Source organism: Pyrus communis, chromosome 6 (genome assembly GCF_041283825.1).
Source record: "Pyrus communis isolate YQ-2024b chromosome 6, ASM4128382v1, whole genome shotgun sequence".
NCBI classification, from domain to species: domain Eukaryota; kingdom Viridiplantae; phylum Streptophyta; class Magnoliopsida; order Rosales; family Rosaceae; genus Pyrus; species Pyrus communis.
The window spans coordinates 24,386,030-24,410,240 of NC_142570.1; the positions used below are offsets into that span (position 1 = coordinate 24,386,030).

A 24,211-nucleotide genomic window follows, 5' to 3' on the forward strand; every position below is an offset into this window, starting at 1 on the left:
ATGAAAAGGGCTTCACAAAAAAAAGCTTTCACATAATGGACTTTTATTAATAATAACGATAGAAATAAGGGAGCAGTGACAGCATCTAAATAAGTAAAATTTGAGTTTGATAATAGTATAAAACAGTTGAAGCGTATTGTACTCCATAAATCTTTTAGTTATGAAAAAACAGTTGACAGCAAAAAAAATCATGCTTTGAGCCTGCGAGTGTAAATTGTTTATTGGTCTTTTTCCTCTTGGCCGGCAGTCTTGTATGTTTACTGTTTAGTAACTTATGGGATATAAATTTTTGAGAAACCTATTCTGCCAGCACCACAAAATGACAAATATGTGTAAGTTTTACTCCGAATATGTTTAAATAGTGGGTTTTTTTTTTTTTTTTTTTTTTTTTTTTTTTTTTTTTTTTGAGAACAATAGTGGTGTGTGTTTGGTAACATGAGGACCTACAGTGGTAGTTCATCAGAATGTGGTCCTTTTCCTCTTTTCCTTTGGTTAACCTAATTAATTTGGGGGTTGTGGAGGGAGGGAGGGAGGGAGGTGGTGACAATATTCAATGGCGTCGGCGCTGCACCTGAAGCATGAAGCCTGTTTCGTTTGGGTTTGGGTGATTACGACAGTATAGTATAAACGTACATAATTGATTTGTGCTCCACACTCAAAAGATAACAACGCCCCCACATAGCTAGCTTACATAAGCCTACATGCATGACGTCATTCTTTAGCCAATCTTTGCTGCATGCAATTGTTATAATGTAATGACCTAGCTAATCGAATTGTTTGGGATGCCGATGTCAAATTAGTGTTGAAAGTTTAAATGAAAAATAAGCTAACTTCTTTTGTTCCGCGTCGATGAAGTGAAGTTTTTTCAACAAGAATTTATAAGCTTATGAGAATATGACTTAGTAAATTGGCTTACACGCTTGAAGAAGTTTAAGGTTTAGGCGTAGTTAAATATTAATAGTAAAAAAGATGGGCCTTCATTGATATTTTATCCTTGTTTTTTTATCAAATCAACCTTTCATATTTAAATTCAAATTTTAAATTGACTTTGGTTAGAGGGATTCATCCTTTTAACAGAAAGGGCACAACTGCCAGTGACACTTGTTTAGTCTGATCGGAAGGGTTCTTGATGTTTTTATATACGCAGCCTTCTTCCAAACATACACAACGAAACACCCCATTTTTTTATAACACTATTATTTTATTTTTTTTGAGAGAAAACACATGAAAGTTCGCCAAATTCCAGTTCCTGGTATTAGGAACTTGAATTAGATAAAGTATTCGTGGTGGACAGATTCAAATTCTGTATATAAATTGTTGAAGCGCAATTAGACGTAATTTGTTATATTGTTAATAAAATTGTTATAATTTCTTTTAGTTTGTAAGACTAACGTGATAATCACTACACCACAGCAACTTTGTAAAATTGTTATAATTTTGATTTTGACTGTTATTTTGAGTTTGTTAGTGCACTCTAACAATTGGCGTATTACCATATCACGCATCTTTTTCTTTTTTTTTATTTTTTATTTTGAATCGAGCGATAACGTTAGTAAGTTAAATGTTAGATTAGTTACCGATGGAGTTTGAACTCACGCCATCATACAATGACACAACACTTTTTCACTATTGTGGTAAAAGATCACTTGCAATATCATGCATCTATTTGCCACTCATACTTAACAGAAGTTAATGATAACTAACAAGTATCACAACGTGTGCACAAGCCTTGATATATATATAATCCACTACTTATTTTTTATCTCACTCAAATCTGAGCCTATAATTAATGTACAGGACATAGACATATCCATAATTCTAAACATAATTAAAACACACGTTGAAGGAAAAATTACCCAAAAATATTTTTCTTACCATCCAATCATTATTTGTACTATCTCTCAAGTAAAGATGAGACCTGCATGTGTAGTGGATCATACTCTATTAGATATGTTACAAATAATCGTACAAATAGATGGGACGAGTAGCATTATAATTCTGAAGCGGCAGCAGTTACTCTTCATCATATTCCTCATTCTCTTCTAGTGATTTGCAATTGGTTTCGGGTGTGAAAAAATACGTTACCATCATTCCCAAAATGCAAACTCCGCCCAAAATTACCAATGTGACCGTCATCTCTACCGGATGCTCCTCTGTTTTACCATGTGAGACTAACGCAAACCCTATAACTCCAACAATGGCCCCAACCTTCCCAGCAGCCCCTGATATCCCATGACAAGTCGATCTGAATCGTGCCGGAAAAAGTTCAGCAGGCACAATAAAAGTAGTGGTGTTTGGTCCAAAATTTGCGAAGAAGAAAGTGAGGCCGTAGAGGACCATGAAGCCTGCATCGACATGCTTTACCCAATAAAACTTGTAGGGTATCCCTAGCGCGAAATAAACCAATGCCATGGCAAGAAAACCTATCATTTGGATTTTGCGTCTTCCAATTCGATCGATGAAGTAGACAGTGAACCAGTAACCTGGAATTGTTGAGCACATTGCAACTATGGCTTGCAGCAGTGCAACAAATAGAGCATCTTGATAGGCGTTGACTTTGTATTTTTTCGGGAGGAATTTTCCATATACTTGAGATTGGAAAAGGTTGCTGCTGTAGAAGACAACATCGACAAGAAACCATGAAGCAGAACAAGCGAAGAGATCACGGCCGTGGAGACGTAAAAACTGCTTGGAGAGAAGGGGATAGGAGGGTGGATCTTGTGGCAATGACAATGATTCATCTTCTACAATTTGACTCATTGAGACATCCAACACTTTCTCCATGTCCTTTGCCGCTTGGAGGACATTTAGCTCAACCAGTGCTGTATATCTGATCATCAAACAAAGTAATAATAAGGGATTCAACCTTACATAGTTACAAGAAAACGGAGGCATGCATGCATGCATCCATGTCATCCCTTTTACACTTTCATATATATGGTGTTACCATCTCAATTCAATATTACATTTACATATCTAAATGAGTAATGCTATTCATACCATGTTTTTATACCACATTTCTATACCATCTTAGGTGACATCTGATGTGGATAACCATATCATTTGAAAAATTTGCAAAACCCAAGGAAAGGAAAGAGAAACACTCCTCGTATACCACAATCATCATTTAATTAACTAGTTTTTCTTAATTATTAATTTATTAAATAATGAACTAAATTTAAAAATCTGATTAATTCAAATGATGTGGCTATTCACATCAAATGCATACATTTTTTTGAACTATTATGCCACCTATCATACATAAAAATAGTTCAAAAAAGTTTATTTTCCATACATTTATAACTTCATACTAGTATTAGTATATATGCTGATATATAATACCTAAAACATAGATTAGTCGACACAATTAATTTGTGATGGAGAAAGAAAAAAGAATTGAGATACAAAAAAATATTTAATCCTAAAATTAAGGCAAAATAAACCTATAAATAAGGAATGATATCGACCACAATGTAATTAAAAAAAATAATAATAACTGAGCTTGATAATCAGTGAAAAATAAACTCAATAATGGAAAAGGATCCGGCGATGATCCTTTTCTTAGGGATCTTAGAGATTTCGTAATCGTGATCGTTCATCGTACATCGTGCGATTATAAATTATTTTAAAATTTAAATTTTAAAATTTAAAATTAAATATAAATAGTACTTAATAAAAACTGTACGATGTATAATGAAAAGTCACGATCACGATTACGATCACCGATGCCTAGGATCTCAAGGATCCAGCGAGTAATGTCTAATCCCTATCCTGAGGCGCTTGCAGTTGCAACATTTCAAACCATTAATTTATTCAACAGAAGGAGGGGAACACTGATGAAGAGTCAACCTTACGCACGCTGATGCACGCAGGCCTAATCAATTTTCAGGAAATCAAATTTCCTAATCAAATTTCATACATTTCATTTGTCAAATTATCAATGTTAACCCTGCCGGTCTCTCTCACGCACACATATATATACAGCCAAGCGACCTGGGACGCACAGATATTGACGAAACCTAATGATAACCATATAAAACCGACCCCAAATGTCACACTAATTACTCGATTGATAGCAATAACAAATTAAGATAATTAGTAATTAAGGGAATTACCTGGCAGTTTCAGGCATCATCATACGCCAATAATACGTCATGGCAGCAGGAATGGCGCCCAGCATCAGTATCAGCCTCCATGCGACGTCAGCTTGGCTGGGAGTCTTCTCCTTCCCCTTCGCATTCGACGCTCCGTCGAAGATCCCGCACACCGTCATCGTCACGAGGGAACTAGCCAGAATCCCAAACCCTTGCATGGAAAACACGGCTGCTATGAACGAACCGCGTGTCCTCTTGTTGGCAAACTCCGACATGATGGTGGCGGAGAGCGGATAGTCCCCTCCGATCCCGATCCCCAGCATGAACCTAAAGAACCCAAGACTCACCAGAACGCAGCCCGGCGACGTGCACACGGAGAAGCCGCATCCTAGGGCGCTGAGCACCATCACCATCAGGGACAGCCCGTACACGCGGCGCCTTCCGATTCGGTCCCCTAGTCTTCCGAAGACGAGCTGTCCGATGACGGTTCCCAGGAGAGAGACGCACAAGAGCGCCGTAGCCACATCAGTGCGAACGAAGAAGTTATCGTCGTCGTTGTCGAAGGATTGGTCTCGGAAGATTCGGTCTTTCTGGTAGTAGACGCGGCCGAGGAGTCGCAAGATGGGAGGGATGCAGAAGAGGTCGTACGCGTCGGTGAAGAGGCCCATGCCGGCGACGATGATGGCCTTGAAGTGGTACCACTGCGTCTTCGCCGTGTCAAGAGCAGAAAGGACTTTTAACGCCATAACTTACTATTATTTGCCTCAATAGACTACCTGTATTAGTGTGCCTTCGTACTACGGACTGAGATTATATATAGGCTTTGATAGTTTAAGAGAAAAAAAAAAAAAAAAAAAAACTAATGAAAAGCTATTTTTAAAGGTATAGTAAACAGTATTAGGGAAATGTATAAATATAATTTTTCGTTAAAAGTAAACAGTACCGAAAGTGTTTTGTTAAACCTTCCTACAAAAAATGTTGTTCTTACCATGCTTTTACTACATTTGTATTATATCTCTAATAAAATGAAGTCCAATATATCTTAAGTCCATTACAGAGATGATAAAGATGTAATATAAAAAATATGATAAATGTAGCATTAACACAATACTCGAGTGTCACCAATCAATACCCAAATATTACTGAACACTTACATGGACTAATAAAATTAAGATACGTGTAATTCTTGTAATTTCACGTAGGATAATACTTGGGTACTGACTAACTAGTAACAAAATACTCATGGACCAATAATATTGTAACATCTGTCTCTTGCTATGTGGATCACCAAGCCCCCATCTTCTTTCTTCTTGCAAGTCCTAGTCAATCCCTCTCTTCCTTCAACCTTTGCCTCTGTTGTTCCCACTCAGTCTCCTCCGTCGACCCAACCCCGCCCCCTCCATCGTTCCCACCCCGTCTCTACCATCGACTCCGGCCCCAATATGTCCCCTTATTTCTCGTGGCAGCCATGGCAGCGGCGGAGGAAGGTGGCAGCGAATTATGGAATGGTTCTATGGAAGGTTTTATTTTGATTGACATGGAAGAAGGTGAGGCTGATCAGGTTTGCAACGACACGGGTAAGAGAAAACCGAAAAGGGTGTTTGGTTGCGTGTACAAATTGGAATTGGTGTTTGGTTGTGAATACTAAATGGACAGGTGTTGCAATACTATTAGCCATTTAATAGGTCAGTATATTTTGGGGGATAATACTTGGGTACTCACTGAGGAGGACACTATTTACTGACCATCGTATGTGGCCTAATGATTCTGAAACACTAGTCATTTTAATTCTCTTCCCATATTTTGCTATCTTTGGAACCAAACACCTTTGTACCCGAAACCAAACACCTCTCTTCTTCTCCATCTTCTTTCCTTGCCATGACACATCGTTCTGCTCCATCCCAACCACCCGCCTCCAACTTCTTTCCTCCAATCGTCGACTCCATCTCCGCTCCCTTGTCCAACTGTCATCCCAACTCTTCCAACCGTCTACCATAGCGGCACACCTCCACTCTATCCATCTCTCCTCCGTTGATCTGAACCCCATCCACTTCTCCAAAGTCTCTGCAACATCAATCAGCAAGTGATTTCGACAAAAAAAATTGGTCAACCTGTAACAGATTTTGATGACAAGGGATAAGAGACATGGGTGGTTGGGCAGACGGAGAACCTTTGGTGGATCTGCCATGGTCGCCGGAGAAATAAAGGGATTGGCTGGGCAAGAAAAGAAGATGGAGAATAAGAGAGGTGTTTGGTTACAGAGATAGCCAAATATTGAAAGAGAGTTGAAATGCCAGGTGTTTTAAAATTATCGGACCAGATAAAATCGTCAGAAAATTGGGTACTCTCTGTTGGACACAGATCCTTTTCGGATCTGATATTAGAGATCAATAGATCGGGATTATATAAATTTGATTCAACGGCTACAAATAGAGACATTCCTAAAAGTTATAATAATTGTAAATCAAATTTTAATGATGCGAATCTATTGATCTCTAGGCTCAGATCCGGAAAGAATTTGTTTCCCTCTCTGTTGAGTAATGTGTACCAAGTATTATCCTATTTTGGATACCGAATAGTGTGTACCTAAATATTGTCCTTTCATAAACCAGGATCCAAACATACTTGTGAAACCAAACAAACATGTTCTCCTCTACAACACCCTCATTTTCCAATATTTTCGCCGGACAGAATTGGGGTTGGGGTCGCCAAAGAAGAGAGGGTTAGAGTTGACAGAGAATAGATGGACCGAGCAAGATGATGGGTGTTTGGTTACGAAGGTAGCAAGTGTTTGAGAAAGTTTAGCTACAACTGGTGGACTATATTGGTACTGGCTACAGTGAGTTCCCAATATTTTCTTCAAATGCTATTACTTATACAAAAGAGCATATAATATTAGTAATAGAATAATACTTGCATCTCTCTGCTGAGAATGCACATATCGTACCTTGCGAATAACATATATTTATTGTACAAATTGTATAATTTCGATGATTCAATTTCTTAACCTTCATTGAGGATTATTCTTATAAAATATCATTTAAATTTAAGATTGTTTAGTCATTTAAATGTTTAGAAAAATTGGCTAGTTAATCATGAATATGTTATTTGGTAATTTGTTGTTTCTTATATTTGAATGCTTAAAAGATTTTCGATTCAAATTTTTTTGTAAAAAATATTAAATTTATACAATAAATATATGTTATTAGGAAATGGTACTGTGTCTGCATTCCTCGTAGAATCATACGAAATTAATTACAGACAAGGATACTCTTCGGATCTTTTTTGTGGGGATTTAGGGATCAATTAATCGTATTTATTCATTGTACATCGTACGGCCAGTTTTCAGTAGGTATTATTTCTATTCAATGTTAAAATAATTTCTAACTGCATAATATACGATGAATTCACATAATTAATTGATATTTCGAATTCCCACCAAAAAATCCAAGGATCCTATTCCATTAATTACTAGGTTGGCGGGTGGGGATTGTGGGGCTGGGGCGGCGCCCCGGGGGAAAGGAAGGAACGAGGTTATTTCGCGAAGTTGACATTTGATGTGATCAAAGGTCGACGGACTGCAAATGATGCCATTTTACTTAATGATTCCACGAATATACGGAATCATATGAATTTCAACTAATACTTAATTTTGTGACTTTTTTATTTTTTTTATTCTGTTGTCATTTTCACACGGTTATGGCTACATCGTGTTTCTTGTACCGGCTACAGCATATAATTAAAAAGGATATAGTTTGTTTTACTCTTAAATCTTTTCCGAGGATAGATGTTGGACTTTTCGGGGAAATATTAGAAAAAAATTTCAATGCATCTCATCAATAAATAGTACCAAAAGACTGAGAACAGACGATACAAGTAGTTGAAAAAAAATTAAATTTAACGATTAAAACGTTCGTAATATTGACTGATACGTAGCATTAAAATCGCACTTAAAATACTAATACATTGAATGATTCAATTACAAATCCATATTGATGAGTGATGGCGATGTTGACTTGGGATTCAAGTTTCAACATTTTGTTTGCTCTACAGCTCTACAGCTGCTGCCAATTGCCAATTAGTGGCCAAGTTTTTGGTAGAATTGGTCAAGGAAAAAAGAAAGAGACATTCAAGAATTACAAGTGCCAAACATACATTAAGATTTTAGAGCCCGCGTGCTAGACCCTTAGAACGTATAAATCTTTGATCATTAAACGCGTAACCGATGTGATTTGTTGCTTGTAGATGCCCATTGAACCAAATGGAAAGCTAATACTAAAATCAAAATAACGCACTAAATCGAAGTGACATACTAAAAATTTCCCAAAAGAAAAGAAAATTACAGAACTGATCTCCATACTTTGCCCTAACTTCTGTCGATTGTCTAGACGACGTCACCACGTGTCAGCACTCATCTAGCATGAGTATCCCGCCAAATTCTACTCAGACGGCATCGGCATACTTGATGTTGGAAGAGGATCACTTCGTTAAACTACATCCTAGTCCTACCAATACTTCTGTACACCATTTACGCAAGAGCTACTAAACTACGAACTTAGTAACTGGGCAAGTAAGAAAATTCTACCATTTCGTCGACCGCTGCTACATCAAGAATGTATGTAACTCGGCAACATATATCACTCGTCTTTTACGATAACTCCTTCAAAAATGCCATCAGATCCGAAGTGTGGTGCGAAGAGCCTTGGATCAACAGGTCCCGGGAGGCTGAAGGAGAGAGTGAATGGTCCAGCCGGGCATAATTGCTGCAACTTCATCTGAAATACACGCGAACGTTTCCTTATGGGATTTCCACCACTTGTGATGCCTTGGAGATGAACCTTCCCATTAGATTCAATCTCACAACTAAACTGACCTGTTGCCACAAATAATATCAACTTGTAATTTTGAACAAACATGAGCTCAAGATTTCTTGTCAAGAGAGCATAAATGCAAGAAAATCTTGAATCATGGAAATATATATATGGGATCCAAAGCCACTTTTACATCTCCTTTACATCCCGGGAGATGTAACTTTTGATTTCGATCCAATGCATAGATGTAAATGAGGAGATGCAAATTTAATTTTCATGTGTAAATCAGTATCTTATTTTTTAGCTCAGATACACTTCATGGGTTCAAACAAATTCCCGGCAGTCACTTAGCCTAGAATGTGGGGAGGGGATAATAAACCCTCCAAGAGGCTTTCTGGTGTTCAACTTATTAGAAGTACGCATTGTTAAGAAAATTCTGTCTAGAATATTCATACGGTGCTATATCTTGGAGCAATGGGAACATTAACTGCAGATTAACTCTGTTTTACTCAATGCACTGAGATACAATATCCTATTAAAGGTAGAGGAGGTGCCTTGAGAACTTAAAAAAAAAGGGGGGACACTGAACTATAAGCATTTTAATAGCATAAACCAGCACGAATAAATGAAAAGAAATAAGGAAAGGAGAACATACAAAAATCCTTCCTGACCCCTGGTAGAGCAACCCGGAAGTAATATGCAACCTTGCTAACACCAATGTCCACTAGACCAATTGGTGGTCCAACTACGCCTTTCCTGGCAGTCCCAGACAAAACAATAGAAGAATCAGAAGTAGGTTCTTCCATATTAGGAAGAGAGATAAGGGGCATCAGGGCAGGGCCATCTGGATTGCTCGTCCATGAAGCTCCATCTTTGTTATAATGCTTTGATTCAGAAACAACTAGGGGAGATGCTGGCTTTGCTGGAGAATGAGAGACGCACCTCCTCTTATACTTTTTCAGAAACCTTTCTGATGAATTACCATTTCCATTAGACATATTTTCTGTCTTTGTTTCCTTGCCATCGTCATTCAAGCCATTAGACTTACTTTCTCCACCATCCAGGTACTCATGTTGATATCGTATAGTTTGACCTATATCAATTTTTAGGCCATCTATACCAGATAAAGATTTGAACTTTTCAAGAACATCTTCTTCCATAAATGATGTAACAGGATCATCAATCAAAACAATCCCCTTAACAACTCTGAAGCTCTCTGGGTACCATATCTGTTCATGAAGAGCCAAAGGAAAAAGATCTGTGAACTGGTGCCAACTTTCTTTTGTAACCCCTGAACTTGGTAAGGTTGGGCTGCCCTTAAAGTACTTATGCAACATATCTGGTCTCAAAATGAGACTAGGGTGAGCATTTCTCAGGATATAGTAATATAAACTCTCCAAAAAAGACACACTGACATATGATGGCCCCAAATCACTTGACATATATGGAGGCAAACTTTCCACTATCCTTTGAAATGCTGAGTATCTCAGGCTATCAATATTGACATCAGGACCCAAGTAATTTCCCATTATGAAGTTGACTAGAAAATGCTGGTCCGCAAATGACGGTTTCAATGAAGCTTTACGAGGATCGTCTTTTGGTTCTAAGTCCATGCTCCTAGCTTATTCTTCTAAATCTAAAATACCAAAATTATTGAGATCCATCTACAAATGTAAATCCAACTAACTTCATTACATAAATAAATGATTCAAAAGAACATACTGAAATGAAATTTCTCTTCATAGTTTCAAGATAAGTAGATTCCACATGCATAGAATATCTATTTTCTTACTTCCATATGGTTTAAAACTGAAAAGCATAACTTTTAAACAGAATTTGCATTTGTATGGGTTTACAGTGTTAGACAATGTCGAGGTTGATACTCATACACTGATTACAGGTCAGATTCTTACATCAACTCATACCCCAAATGCAGCTTGGCTAAAAATAAATTCTTTCGTTTGAAAATTTAAAAATGGGATTCTGGGTATATAGAATCTAACTCAAAATTTAAAATTTCCTTTAAAATAAATAAATATGTAAACCGAAGATAGGGTTTTTTTTTTTTATTATTTAAACTTTTTTTTTTTTTTTAAATTTGTTTAGTTTCGAGTTAGCAAATGCATAACAATGAACTGAGAAAGCAGGAACATTTGAATAAAAAAGTAAAAATAAAATGGAAACCACTAACCAGAAAATGTAATCTACATTAAACCCTCAATCAAAAAGCAATTAAGAATCAGAATTAACCTGGGGTTCGTAAATGAGCCGATTGAAGAAGATTAGAAGAAGAAGAAAGACCAGATAAGGGGTTACCAGAGAGAGGGCTGGAGCTGGGTTAGTTAGAAGTAAAAACTAACAGGAAGATAGAGAAGTGAAGCAGAAGACGTGATCGCTGCCGTCTGCTGAGGTTGAAGAAGAAGAAAATAAAGCAAATGTCAGAGGGCGGGGCGGTGGAGGGGATGGGCTGAGTCCATGTTTTGCAACAATTAAAGAACCCAGGTACTTTTTCTGGCCCAAAACAAAAACCAAGTATTATTGCACAAGGGAATCGGTTAAATCAGAAGAAAACTAAACTACGTTTAGACGAGGAAATTTAAGATTTTCAAGGAATTTTAAAGTTATGAATTTTTTTTTTCTGGAATTCGAAATTGTGGAATTTATTTTCTAAAATTTGAAAATTTTCTCTTTGGTTAATCTAAAAAAGAAAAAAAAAATTCAAATACGAAATTGAATGAGTAATAAGAGTCATTAATATAATGTGACAGATAATAGGATATGTACTAGCGGAGTTGACGGTGGTGATGGTGATGACAATGGTGGGTAGTGGTTGCGGCGACACAGTGATGATAATAGGTGGTGATGATAGCGGCGGCAATGACGATGGTGGGTGGTGTTGGCAACAGTAGTGATGATTGTGGGTGGAAGCGGCGGCAACAAGGGTGGGAGTGACATTGATAGTCACTCACGGCTAGGTTTTTGTTTTTATTTTATATTTTTTAAACTCTCATTTATAGAAATTAACAACAATTTATATGGAATTTAAACTTGAGAATTTGAGGTCCAAAATTTCAAGTTTTTTTTTTTTTTTTTCACGTGGGAATTCTAAATTTCGATGCTTATAAATCCAAACAAGAAAATCAGTGCATGTTAATTATAAGTTCTAACTTTTGTTCAAATTCCAATATTATTTTCCTCATCCAAACAAAGGGTGTAAGCATGAAAATCTTGTAGCAAATCAAACAAGAATACATGTACAAAATAAATGTATTGTATAAATGAGTTTAAGGTTAGAATTTCTGTTTACAAAGTTTTCTCTTATTCGACCTCTGAAGATGTGTAGATGTGTGTTGTTGATCCGAGGGTCACGATGACTTGATCTCGGATGAGCGATTGCCGCATAGATTTGGCTTGTGGTGATGGAAAAACCGGCACGGGTAGCAATGCTTGATGATTTTTCATGTGTTTGGCAAAGAACGTGGAGGGTTTTTTGAGTCTTCTTAAGTGTTTGAGTGTTTGGGAGGTTTGTAACAGCCCGTTCTGAAAATTTTAAAAACGTACACGTGAAAAGACGATTTTGCCCCTAGTGTTATTTTTACGTTGTGTGTATGTTTTTGGGTTTTTGTTGGCATGTTTTGGGCCACACACACACTAACATACACCCCACACCCTTTCTCCCTATCCCTGCACCTCCCTCGTGCCTTTCCCTTTCCCATTTCTCATATCCTTTGTACAGACCACACCCAAAACCCATGAAATCTTCACAGATCGAAGAAACAAAGTACATATCCATGCTCGTGAGGTCCATTGGAGTCTAACCATACCCATTTCAAGTAAGGATACCTTCGTTTTCACGTCGAACTCGAGATACCCGATTTTGGGTACTGTTCATGCACACGTAATTTCTTATATTTTTGGGAATTTCAAGCTTGTAGGGAGCTTGGTGAGGTCCTTAGGAGGCTCGGGGTGGTTCTTTTGAAGGTTTTGGACGTCGGGATCACGAGTTTTGAGGTTGGCCGGAAATGGGGGTATTTTCCAGGTGAGATTTCGTGGATTTTAGCACTTGAAAGTGGTATGATCTTGTTCCTCTCGTTGTAAGCTTCATTTTGGTACCAATTTTGTGAAATTTGGTTGAAAAACGAAGAAGATATCACGATTTGAAAATTTCCCGATTTTCCAACGCCGGCGACAGCGCCTGAGAAGACGACGGAATATTCCGTCAGTTTGGACGGAATATTCCTAACGCCGTTGACGGAATCCGTTAAAGATAACGGAAAATTCCTGACGGCGTTAACTGACGCCGTCAGCGTGCCAGGCACGTGCCTGCGCATGGGCGGCGCGTGGGGGGCGCGTGCGACGGTGAAAAATTATTTTAAAAATATGGGGATGATCCTGAGGTTGAGTAGATCACGTTGGTGTATTCATACACCCCATTTGAGCATTGTATGAGAAGTTATTTCTTAAGTTTGGTTATGTGCTTTAAAATTAACGTTTTTATAGTTGTTTCGCATATAGGTGAATCCTATCCCAAGGACGAGCGTGGTCACTCGCGGCAGGGGGGTTACGACCCTTCCACATACCAGTGAGTGGGCTTTTGGTTTTCCGTATATACCTATATACTTATATTTTTCCCAGAAAGTGATTCAAAGCGTTTATTCGTTATATGCCATATTTTATATTGCCATTTGTTATGCATGGTTAGTTGCATTTATATATGTGTATGTATTGGTGATGCGGACGCACAGGTAAGTGCCAAGTAAGTGTAATTCATGTTTACATTCAGTAGTGATGTGAGATGCATAGAGAGCTCATAACCCGCACCCCTGGTGTTAGTGCTCCCGCCCAGAGTTGGGCACAGTCCTTCACGTGATGTTCACCTCCCACACCACACGCTCAGCTTGGATCCAAGTTAGGTGCACAGTCCTGTCGTACAAACCACTTTAGGTGGTTCCGACTCGTAGGTGACCCGCGACTATTCGCCCAGCTTTCACGTGATCGTAGCACTTAAGCGTATATATATATTACACCCAGGCATGTCGTACAGACCACTTTAGGTGGTTCCGACTCTTGTGCAAGTCTAGTTAGTGAGATTGAGATTTGAGCTCTAGATTCAACCGTACAGGTCACGTTAGGTGACTCCGGCTGACAGTTTATATGATATTGATGTGTGATTACCTGAGCACTTGCATTTTACTTTGAGGTTTTGGCATAGCATATTCTCGAGCATGACTTATATATATATATATCTATTTTCTGGGAAGTATACAGGTTTTACGGCAAGGGGTTAGAACTTATTTATTAAATGGTTTTCGAAAAACTTTGTTTTTGCCCACTCATGCTTTTGTTTTGCGCCCCTCCAGATTCTAGTTGGCTAGCACGTTTGGTGGTTTCCCTGAGGATTTTCTCGGCATATCTGACAGACGATCACCAGCGGACCACCTTCGGGTGTACTTTTGTTGCGTCATTTTCTCCTGGACTGCTTTAGGCTTTATACTCTGAACTTAGCGTCGCACTTACGCTTGCACTTGTTGTTGTTACTTTATGTAAAACTAGTTTTTATTTATTCGTATTACTATTTCCATTATTATTTTATTAGCTTCCGCACTGTGCACATGGTTACGTCACTTCCACGTGACGGCCAGCATGCCCTGATCTCGATCGGGGTGTGTCAAGGTTTGAGTGCTTGAGAACTTTAGAGTTTCAATGCTTCAGTGTCTGAGCGTGAATGATTTTTTGGACCATTTTTCTTTGTTTTGAAGCCCCTTATTTATAGACACTCTAAGCTTTTCATACGGATGGATTTGGCCTTGATCGTGGGCTTGATTAAACGACAAAAGAACCATGACTCAATTTGTGGGCCGGTTCGTGATTTGACTCCATCAACTAATTTTTTATTTAATTAAATTAAAATCAAATAATTCCTTTTCGCAAAGTGTTGACACGTGTCCTTCTTGACGACTTGTCTGATTTTGATAAGTCACATCTATGTGTACAACTTGTGAGACACATGATACATGCCACTTAAGCCCTCACCTGTCAAAATTTAATGTGTTGGTGAACATTTATTTTCACCGAAATTTGCATGTCTACAAAAGGTAAAAAGCAAAGTACACATGGGTGTGCATAAATTATTTCCTTGCACAAAATATAGTAAAACCTCTCTAAAGTAATACTCTTTATGGGAAAAACCTCCTTAAACTCATAAATTTTTTATGTGTTTCCAAACCACGTGAAGGTGATATATCACATTTCTACAGTTTATTAATAAAATATTAATTACACATGTTACCCTGACAAATTTCTCGTATTTGGGGTTTAGAATTGTAAATATGTTTTCTTAATTTGAAGTATACATAATTACCTCTAGTTTAAGAATTGAGGAACTTTGTTTAACACAAGCAGAAAAGATAATCGATTATGGCTTATGGCGTCCTTTCCATTAGGGCTGTAACGTGGGTAGGTTAGATGGTCAACGCAATCCTAACCTAACATTCATAATTCAAGTTTTGGTTAGTTCAAGTTCATCGGGTTTCTTCAGATTCGGGTTTCTTCTAGTTCGGGTTTCAACTGGGTTCGGGTTTGCCCATTTTTAGGGTTCAATCTTGAAACACCTCATTTTATTAGATTTTTAAATTTGATCCAAACAACATCAATACTGTTCAATTTTACACATCATCCCACACAAAAGTTAACCAAATATTGTGAAGACCATTTATAATGTTTCAACCATACGAACTTAAAATAAAATTACAAGAGAATACCAAAGTTTCAACTTCAAGAATCGTAAAAGCAACATCATCGTTCATTGTTCCAATAAAATGAAGCGAAATGGGTCACATGTGCATGAAGGAATTTGGGTTGGGTTTGGGTTGGCATGAGCGGACAACAAGTTGGGTTTGGGTTGGCATGAGTGGACAAGGCATCAACGCAACCCAATAAATGATTTGGTTGGGATTGTGTGAGTTTTTACTTCATTCAAACCTACCCAATCAAGTTTGAAATTCGGTTGGCATGGACTAATTCAGGGTGCTTCAATTATAGCTATCCAAAACTTAAACCAAACTTATATAAAAGAGAAAATTAGAATCCCCCACTCTTTTTTTACATAATTTTTATTAAACATTTGTTTCTTTTAAAATTTTGATTAAGACGCATTAACTAGTGTCCACCTAATCATTTTTAAATTTATAGAAAACTAGATTTTAATCCCTAAATAAGATGAAGTTTAGAAAAATGTCTTATACAAGATTAAAAATTAATTTTAGTCCCTAGACTCTATTTAATGCCAGCATATGTATTCGATGTTTCTTTTTTTAATTATAATTTTATGAATTTAAATTTTATGAAAATATTATAAATTTTAATTCTCATTATGGTAGGCATCTTATATAAGAAAATATTTTCTTAGAGATTTTTCGGTAACTTATGTTTTTGCATATTTTCTTATCTGCCACTAATTCATAAAAATATATTTAGGTATGAACATTTCGGTACACTAGTTTAGTATCATATAATTGGGTACGGAATTTTGGTACACTTAAGTTTTTACGTATTTTCTTATCTGTCACTAATTCACTATAATATATTTAGGTACGGGCATTTCGGTACACTAATTTAGTAAAATATATTATGATATGGATGTTTAGGTACACTAATTGGAGAAAGTTAAATAAAATTGTATAATAATAAATTTAAAATTTAATGTGATAACATTAAATAAGTTTTTTATTAAATATAAAAACTTTGACAAAAAATAATTCTATTAAATATAAAAACAAAATTATAATATGAATTTGAATTAAGTACACATTAAGGGTCTAAAATCAATAATCAATCTAACACCAGGTTTTTTATTTTTTATTTTTTATTTTTTATTTTTTTTTAATTTTAATCTTCTTGAAGGATTAAAATTCAAAAACCCCTTAAATTTATTCTATTTACATGTCATTAGTTTATTTTTTTTAAATAAAAATGTTGTATGTTGATTTCCCACTTTATCCTTTTAATTGATAAGGGGAATTTTTTTGGCTTGTCAGGATTTATACCTTTTTTTTAGGGATATTATTAATGACTATTAACTAAATCACCAATATTGTCTATAAACTTTGAATTTTGAATTGTTTTTTGACGTCAAGGTTTATACTCCTTTTGTTGGCTCATTCACATCATAAAATTATTATTGAAATATAAAAGTTGTTGATAAAAACGATGAGTTTGGAGGCTTTGGATTGACATTAGTGCTATTCGGCATGAGATATATAAATGTGAATTTTAAATTGAAATCAATTTGAAACGTATTCAGGTCAATTTGAAACATACCAATAACAACTTGAAACGTACCGATACTAAATAGAAACGTACACATATATAAATGTGAATTTTAAATTGAAATCAATTTGAAACGTATTCAGGTCAATTTGAAACATACCAATAACAATTTGAAACATACTGATACTAAATTGAAACGTATATATAAATGTGAAATTTAAATTGAAATCAATTTGAAATGTATTCAGGTCAAATTGAAACATACCAATAACAACTTGAAATGTACCTATGCTAAATTAAAACGTACCCATTTCACCTTGAAATGTTCAATGCTAAATTGAAACGTACCGATGCTAAATTGAAACGTACCAATATATTGGTTTGAAACGTACCAAATTATCCTTTAAAATAAAATATACCACTAAATTCTATTTCCCAAATGTACCATGGTACATGAAAAAGATGGAAAGATGGGGTAAAAAGTGTGCTAAAACAAAAAACATACCTTTTGATATGGATACTCAGATCAAGAGGTGTGCATAAAATGAAATATGAAGAAAATGAATATGACCAACAAGGGAGAACGAAAGAGGGTTTGATCGGCCGGTCGAGGAAAGCAACGACATGAAAAAATTGCTAATGGTTGTAGAAGAAGATAGCACGTTAGTTACTTGTATGGTGTGGAGTTAGGAATAAAATGCACGTTAGAAGCATAATTAGATCAGGTTTGATGTGTTAAGATTTTTAAAACTAATCTACTACATTTTAGGAGATTTGGGATATTAACATGATAATTATTAATTAATTAAAGGTACATCATAATAGAAAATCGTGTAATATGGCATTAAAAAGATGTTACTTATAAAATAAGTGGCACCTTAATTGTAGGAAGAATGTTTAATCAAATTTTTAAAAGGAACAAATGTTTAATCCAAAAAATTTAAAAAAGAAAACGCCTACATCAAAACTACCCGAATTAACCCACTCTAAATTGCACCCCTACTTTCTTTCCTTTGGCAATACAAGCGCGCATGTAATACTAATTAATGGCATTAAAAGGATGTTACTTATAAAATAAGTGGCACCTTAATTGTAGGAAGAATGTTTAATCAAATTTTTAAAAGGAACAAATGTTTAATCCAAAAAATTTTAAAAAGAAAACGCCTACATCAAAACTACCCGAATTAACCCACTCTAAATTGCACCCCTACTTTCTTTCCTTTGGCAATACAAGCGCGCATGTAATACTAATTAATCTGAAGGAAAAAAAAATGGGGTGAGAGAGGCTCGAACTCTCGACCTCAGGATCACTCAGAAGCTATGAGACCTACGCGCTAGCCAACTGCGCCACCACCCCAGTTGTGTTTATAGTGTTTCGGATGTTAAATATTAGTTATGAATCTTTATTTATTTTTCTTTTCATTTAATTGCACAGGTATCTTTATTTATTCGTTTTTGTTAGGCTACCATTTGCCTACAAGTTTACAACCAACCGGCCCTAGTAATTTGGTTACTTAAGATGTTTAGGACATTATGTTGAGTTTTATTTCTATGTTGTTTGGTTAGACCTCCTTTCAAATGATTCTTTATGTGTGTGTTCTTTTACCCAAAATAGTAGATGGTGGATAATTAAATTTAGAATTTAAATGAAGTGAACGTTCTAAAGTAATTAATTAAACTACAAGCTCCAGTTTAAGCGTGTTTCTTTTTAAGAAAAAAAGGTTCACTAGATGAGGATGACACACAAGCACCAATTCAAATCTTCCCTTAAAACCGTAGCATCTAATATTGATGTGGTAAGCAAGCTAGGTGCATAGAAGAAGGAACCCAAAAATTCCAAACTTGCAGACTAGTATATTTTCCATGCTTGAGGTTTTAATTTATTCTCTTTTCTCTTTTACCTTACTCCTTTTTTCTTTTCCCCACCTTGCAGTTCGCAACGAGGACAAGTATGAAGCATGCTTGGTCAATGCAACATTACATGGAGATCGAGGGATCACTTTGTCTTTATCAACTAAAGAGTATATAGCTAGCATAGGTAAACATGCATGTCACCACACATACATATAGTTTCTTTTTCATGTTATATTGAGGGCTCTCTTAGATAACCTTATCCGAGGGATATTACAGCTGCTTCAATTTTTATTTCAATGATCTGAATAGTCGGTTTTGTAATTCATTGATCATTCATAGATAATTCTTGGAAAAAAAAAAAAAAAAAACTAGACGAATTCAAAATCATTTAGACATCAAATTGTAGTGAAAAAAAAAAAAAAAGATAATATTCAAAGAAAACACGAAAATGACAACCAGTTATCATATGGTTAAATAGATTCAAATTCAAGTGTGCTTTTTAAGATAATCTTTAAAAAAAGACTTAAAAATTAGACAATTCAGATTATTGAAATACTATGAAAGCTCTCCAAACATTGTATATGCATGCCGCAGGATTTCACTGGTTGATGATTTTCCCTTGAGACAATCCCCTTTGTTCCTAGTTCCTAATCCCTAATTCCTATGTCCTATAAGCGAAAGAAAAGAATAAGGGAAAAAAGAAAGGTAAGTTGGACGGTCAAAGGCAATAATTCCCTAGAAGCTTGAGCTTCTTGTTCTGGGATGAGGATGGGGGTTAATTTTGAAAAAGCAAAGCAAACAAAGCAGATGATGGTTTTGTGGGGAGTACCAAAAACCAGCATCACTCACTTTATTACTGTTTCCCTGTCCCCCTCGCCCTCCCCCTCCTCCGGGTATAAAATGCCCTGCGCTCTATCTCTATTGATATTTAGGTTCCCCATTCTTTCCTTCTATACCAATTGAAAATATTATATATTCTCAAGCATCATATACATACATCATCAGTTAATCATTTCCAGTCTGCAAAAGTATCTCTCTCGACAATGGAGGTAATTACATAACAACGTATTTTTATTGCTCGATACCCGGTTATTGATCTAATCATCTAAAAAATCTGTTCTTGCCCACCATTTGGTTAATTTTAAGGAAACCATAACCACACACATTTTTGCACCCCTTACGCACTACTGGTTAATCCTGTTCATTTTTTTTTTTTTGTTGATTTATTCAATCACACTGTTAAAAATAAAGAGGTGTGTAGAACAAGAAACGACTTGTACGGTTATCATTTCACTTATAAGGTTATTCCCCTTCAAGTCTTGTTAATTTTACAGTAATTTGACTTTGCAGACAGTGGAATTGAAGGTGGAGATGGTTGGCATACATGAGAAGCGACTTAGAAAATGCCTTTCAAAATTGAGAGGTAGTCCATCAACCTTTATGCATTGCATTACTCATACATATAGTGATTACGTAGGTAGTTTATAGTACAATTAATATTTAATTGACTTATTAATTACTTGGTAATATTAGTGGTGAATGTGATTCATTTGATTGCATGGTGCAGGGATAGAAAAGGTGGAAGTAGACGCATACAGTCAGAAGGTGGTGGTAACAACAGCCGCAGGATATCTGCACAGAAACAAATTACTGAAAGCGATCAAGAGAGGAGGACTGAAAGCCGATTTCTGGTCTCCACAAAACGAGCTCCTCTCTGCTTACGCCAGCGCCAGTTATGGAAGCTTGATCAGATTCAACAACTTCAACTTCTAGAATTTACAACTTCCTTTTCTTTTTCTTTTTCTCTTTATTGCAAGTTAAGAAAAGGAGTGCCTATATATAAATATGGGTGATACATTTAAATAGATATAGATCGAGCGAGTGAGACATTATATTTAGGTTAGTGCTATTTACACAAAAAATTTAGCTCTTACACGCTTTTGTTAATTTATATCATTTGATCTTATTTAATTTATTCGATTTAACAGTTGAAAATTAAAAAAATGTGCGTGGATAATATAACCTATATTTATGCATTCAAAAATTAATTATAATACATAGCTTTTTTTCTTCAACTCATTTTCATTAACAGCGAGCACGATTATAAAAATACCCTGACGGTAAGCAAGTCGAAACAAAGAAAAAGTAATAAGCCACCACTTCTGGGCACGATAACAAATAGAGAGAACCAAAAGCATCATCCATCTGTATTAGCCGAGGAGTCCCAATATAAAAGGTAAGCTAGAAGGTAAGCTAGGAAGATTAAAATTTTAAATTAAATTTATAAATTAAATGATGTGTCATTAATAGAAAATAAGTATGTTAATCAATGTTTAAGTAATAATCCAATTATCAACAACCACATCATTTAGTTTACAAAATTTAATTTAGAAATTAATTTAGTCTCACTAGCTTACCCCTACATAAAATGCACAACAAAGTTGAAAAAACAAACACAAGTAAGAATAAAAAACATCATCCAGAATCTTCCACTGCGAAAAAAATTTAGGTGAGATGTAAAGGAAAAGTGAAATTAAGGAAAATAATATTAATAAAAGCAATTAATAAACATACCAAAGGAATATAGTGCTTTGTAGCAACAAAGCAAACTGCCAAATATAAGAATACATTACTCCGGTAATAAGTATTTGAGTGAACAAAAAAATGTTGAAAAATGAGTAATTCCAAGTTCCAACAACCTTTTAATTCAATTGAAATGATATGTTTTTGAACATTTTTCTGTTACAAATTATTGTATAGAGCATAATTAGCATCTTATAGTTATATATTGGTTGCCAATGTACTAGAAAGTCTCAGTGGCTTTCTTATTCCAGATCCACGATAAGACTTGTTATTGATAGGCTTTTGTTCTATAGCAGCACCTTTGAAAGGGATTTTTTTTTTTTCATTTGAAAGTTAAAAGGTCTAGGTAAGTAATTGGAATAGTCATAATTCAGTGTTACGTTTAAAATTGAATTGTAATTTTGCGTCTCGTTTCATAAACTCTATTTTCCAATGTTATAGGTTAAATAATGGAAGAAAAATATCATGACTGTTCCCTACTTGATTTTCCATTCTTGCCGGGATGGGATGATCATATTGGTTCTGTAATTGAAAATGAGCTTGTTTTTGTGGTTAAAGAGGTAGTCACTACCCTACTCAGATGGATTGAGGAGCCACACAACGACATTTTGGATCCTAACTCGGGCCACATGTCTAAGATACTTAAGTTTTTTTTTATTAGGATGTTCTCATTGGTTGTTCGTATTTAGAGTCCCAAAACATTTTTGACTCTTCATGGAACACCAAAAATGTTTTAAAATTTTAAATACGAACAACCAATGAGGACATCCCTAATAAAAAATTTAAGCATCCTAAACATGTGGCCCGAGTTGGAATCCAAAATACCATTGAAGTAGAGTAGTGACCTTTGTCGCCACAAATACGAGCTCATTCTTAGTTACGGAACCAATAACCTTTAAAAGGTTCTCATGGTGACATTTGCTACTATATGATCATCCCATCCCTGCAACTTGCAAGATGGAAAATCAAGTAGGGAACAATCACAGTCTTTTTCTTCGATTCTTTAACCTATAACATTAAAAAATACAGTTTATGAAACGAGACAAAAATTATAATTCAGTTTTAAACGTAACACTGGATTGTGACTATTCCAATTACTTACTTAGACCTTTTAACTTGCAAATGAAAAAGAAAAAAAAATCCCTTTGAAATGTGTTGCTATAGAACAAAAGCCTATCAATAACAAGTCTTATCATGGATGTAACATCCCACATCGCCCAGGGGAGTGATCCTTAAATGTATATTCACATCTCTACCTAGCACGAGGCCTTTTGGGAGCTCACTAGCTTCGGGTTCCGTAGGAACTCTGAAGTTAAGCGAGAAGGGGGCTAGAGCAATCCCATGATGGGTGACCCATTGGGAAGTTGCTCGTGAGTTCCCAAAAACAAAACCATGAGGAAATAGTAAGCCCAAAGCGGACAATATCGTGCTACGGTGGTGGAGCGGGCCCGGGAAGTGATTCGCCCCGGGCCGGGATGTGACAGTTTGGTATCAGAGCCAATCCCTGGCCGGAAGTGTGCTGACGAGGACGTCGGGCCCCTAAGGGGGGTGGATTGTAACATCCCACATCGCCCAGGGGAGTGATCCTTAAATGTATATTCACATCTCTACCTAGCACGAGGCCTTTTGGGAGCTCACTGGCTTCGGGTTCCGTAGGAACTCCGAAGTTAAGCGAGAAGGGGGCTAGAGCAATCCCATGATGGATGACCCACTGGGAAGTTGCTCGTGAGTTCCCAAAAACAAAACCGTGAGGAAATGGTAAGCCCAAAGCGGACAATATCGTGCTACGGTGGTGGAGCGGGCCCGGGAAGTGATCCGCCCGGAGCGGGATGTGACAATGGATCTGGAATAAGAATGCCACTGAGACTTCCTAGTACATTGGCAACCAATATATACCTATAAGATGCTAATTATGCTCCATACAATAATTTGTAACAGAAAAATGTTCAAGAACATATCATTTTGATTGAATTAAAAGATTGTTGGAACTTGGAATTACTCAGTTTCAACGTTTGTTTGTTCACGCAAACACTTATTACCGGAGTGATGTATTCTCATATATGATAGTTTGTTTTGTTGCTACAAAGCACTATAATCCTTTGGTATGTTTATTAATTGCTTTTATTAATATTATTTTCCTTAATTCCACTTTTCCTTTACGTTTCTCTTAAATTTTTTTCGCAATGAAAGACTTTGGACGATGTTTTTGATTCTTAATTGTGTTTGTTTTTTTTCCAACTTTGTTGTGCATTTTCATGGCATACACAAGTTTATAATAAAAAAAGTTATTAGGAGAAGAATTTAAAGGTAACACCAATTTATTTGTCTTTTACCTTTTTTGTTTCTGATTTTAAGTCATTGTTATGTGAATGTGTTGCTATTTGCAGGTCACCAGACACCTAAATTTTGCAAGCAGGCAAGCTGATGCACATTATTTTTGAATATCCGGAGTACCGAGGGTGATGCGCGAGGGATTTGGGCGTAATTGTTGTCCGCTCAAGGTTTTAGGATCATCAGCTTGTTACTCGAGAGGACAACAATTAAGCCCAAATCCCTCACACATCACCCTCGGTACTCCGGATATTCAAAAATAATATGCAT

The 24,211-nt window shown here is 36.1% G+C and overlaps 3 protein-coding genes and 1 non-coding gene across 6 annotated transcripts; 1 reads left to right on the plus strand and 3 right to left on the minus strand.

Moving 5' to 3' along the window:
• Window positions 1-1,707: 1,707 nt before the first annotated feature.
• PHT1;8 (phosphate transporter 1;8) lies at window positions 1,708-4,877 on the minus strand. Its single transcript, XM_068450833.2, has 2 exons — window positions 4,116-4,877; window positions 1,708-2,830 (listed from the first exon to the last, which is right to left on the minus strand). Exons 1-2 carry the CDS (start codon window positions 4,838-4,840, stop codon window positions 2,014-2,016), a joined length of 1,542 nt encoding a protein of 513 aa, XP_068306934.2. The 5' UTR covers window positions 4,841-4,877; the 3' UTR covers window positions 1,708-2,013.
• A 3,469-nt stretch (window positions 4,878-8,346) lies between these two features.
• Window positions 8,347-11,449, minus strand: LOC137711440 (HSP20-like chaperones superfamily protein). 3 transcript variants are annotated; one of them, XM_068450683.2, is made up of 3 exons: window positions 11,156-11,449; window positions 9,561-10,541; window positions 8,347-8,967 (listed from the first exon to the last, which is right to left on the minus strand). In XM_068450683.2, the coding sequence occupies exons 2-3, from the start codon at window positions 10,516-10,518 to the stop codon at window positions 8,732-8,734; spliced, it is 1,194 nt and encodes a 397-aa protein (XP_068306784.2). In that variant the 5' UTR covers window positions 10,519-10,541; window positions 11,156-11,449; the 3' UTR covers window positions 8,347-8,731. The 3 variants fall into 3 exon arrangements, with proteins under 3 accessions (XP_068306784.2, XP_068306785.2, XP_088552236.1); XM_068450684.2 differs by having other exon boundaries at window positions 9,561-10,569; window positions 11,156-11,317; XM_088696110.1 differs by lacking the exon at window positions 11,156-11,449 and having other exon boundaries at window positions 9,561-10,995.
• Window positions 11,450-18,445: 6,996 nt separating this feature from the next.
• Window positions 18,446-18,530, minus strand: TRNAM-CAU (transfer RNA methionine (anticodon CAU)). Its single transcript is given in 2 exon segments — window positions 18,446-18,481; window positions 18,493-18,530. It is a non-coding gene; the product is annotated as a tRNA-Met (tRNA).
• Window positions 18,531-19,950: 1,420 nt separating this feature from the next.
• LOC137709726 (heavy metal-associated isoprenylated plant protein 28) lies at window positions 19,951-21,014 on the plus strand. Its single transcript, XM_068448710.2, has 3 exons — window positions 19,951-20,076; window positions 20,378-20,450; window positions 20,595-21,014. Exons 1-3 carry the CDS (start codon window positions 20,071-20,073, stop codon window positions 20,798-20,800), a joined length of 285 nt encoding a protein of 94 aa, XP_068304811.1. The 5' UTR covers window positions 19,951-20,070; the 3' UTR covers window positions 20,801-21,014.
• The last annotated feature ends 3,197 nt before the right edge of the window (window positions 21,015-24,211 follow it).

What these genes read in the sequence shown, in the direction of transcription:
- LOC137711440 (XM_068450683.2), bottom strand. Translation starts at nt 10,518, where the DNA reads ATGGACTTAGAACCAAAAGACGATCCTCGTAAAGCTTCATTGAAACCG. An exon ending in AGGGGTCAGGAAGGATTTTT is followed by an intron (nt 8,968 to 9,560) that starts GTATGTTCTCCT and finishes TTGTGGCAACAG; the next exon opens with GTCAGTTTAGTTGTGAGATT.
- LOC137709726 (XM_068448710.2), top strand. An exon ending in ATGCCTTTCAAAATTGAGAG is followed by an intron (nt 20,451 to 20,594) that starts GTAGTCCATCAA and finishes TGCATGGTGCAG; the next exon opens with GGATAGAAAAGGTGGAAGTA.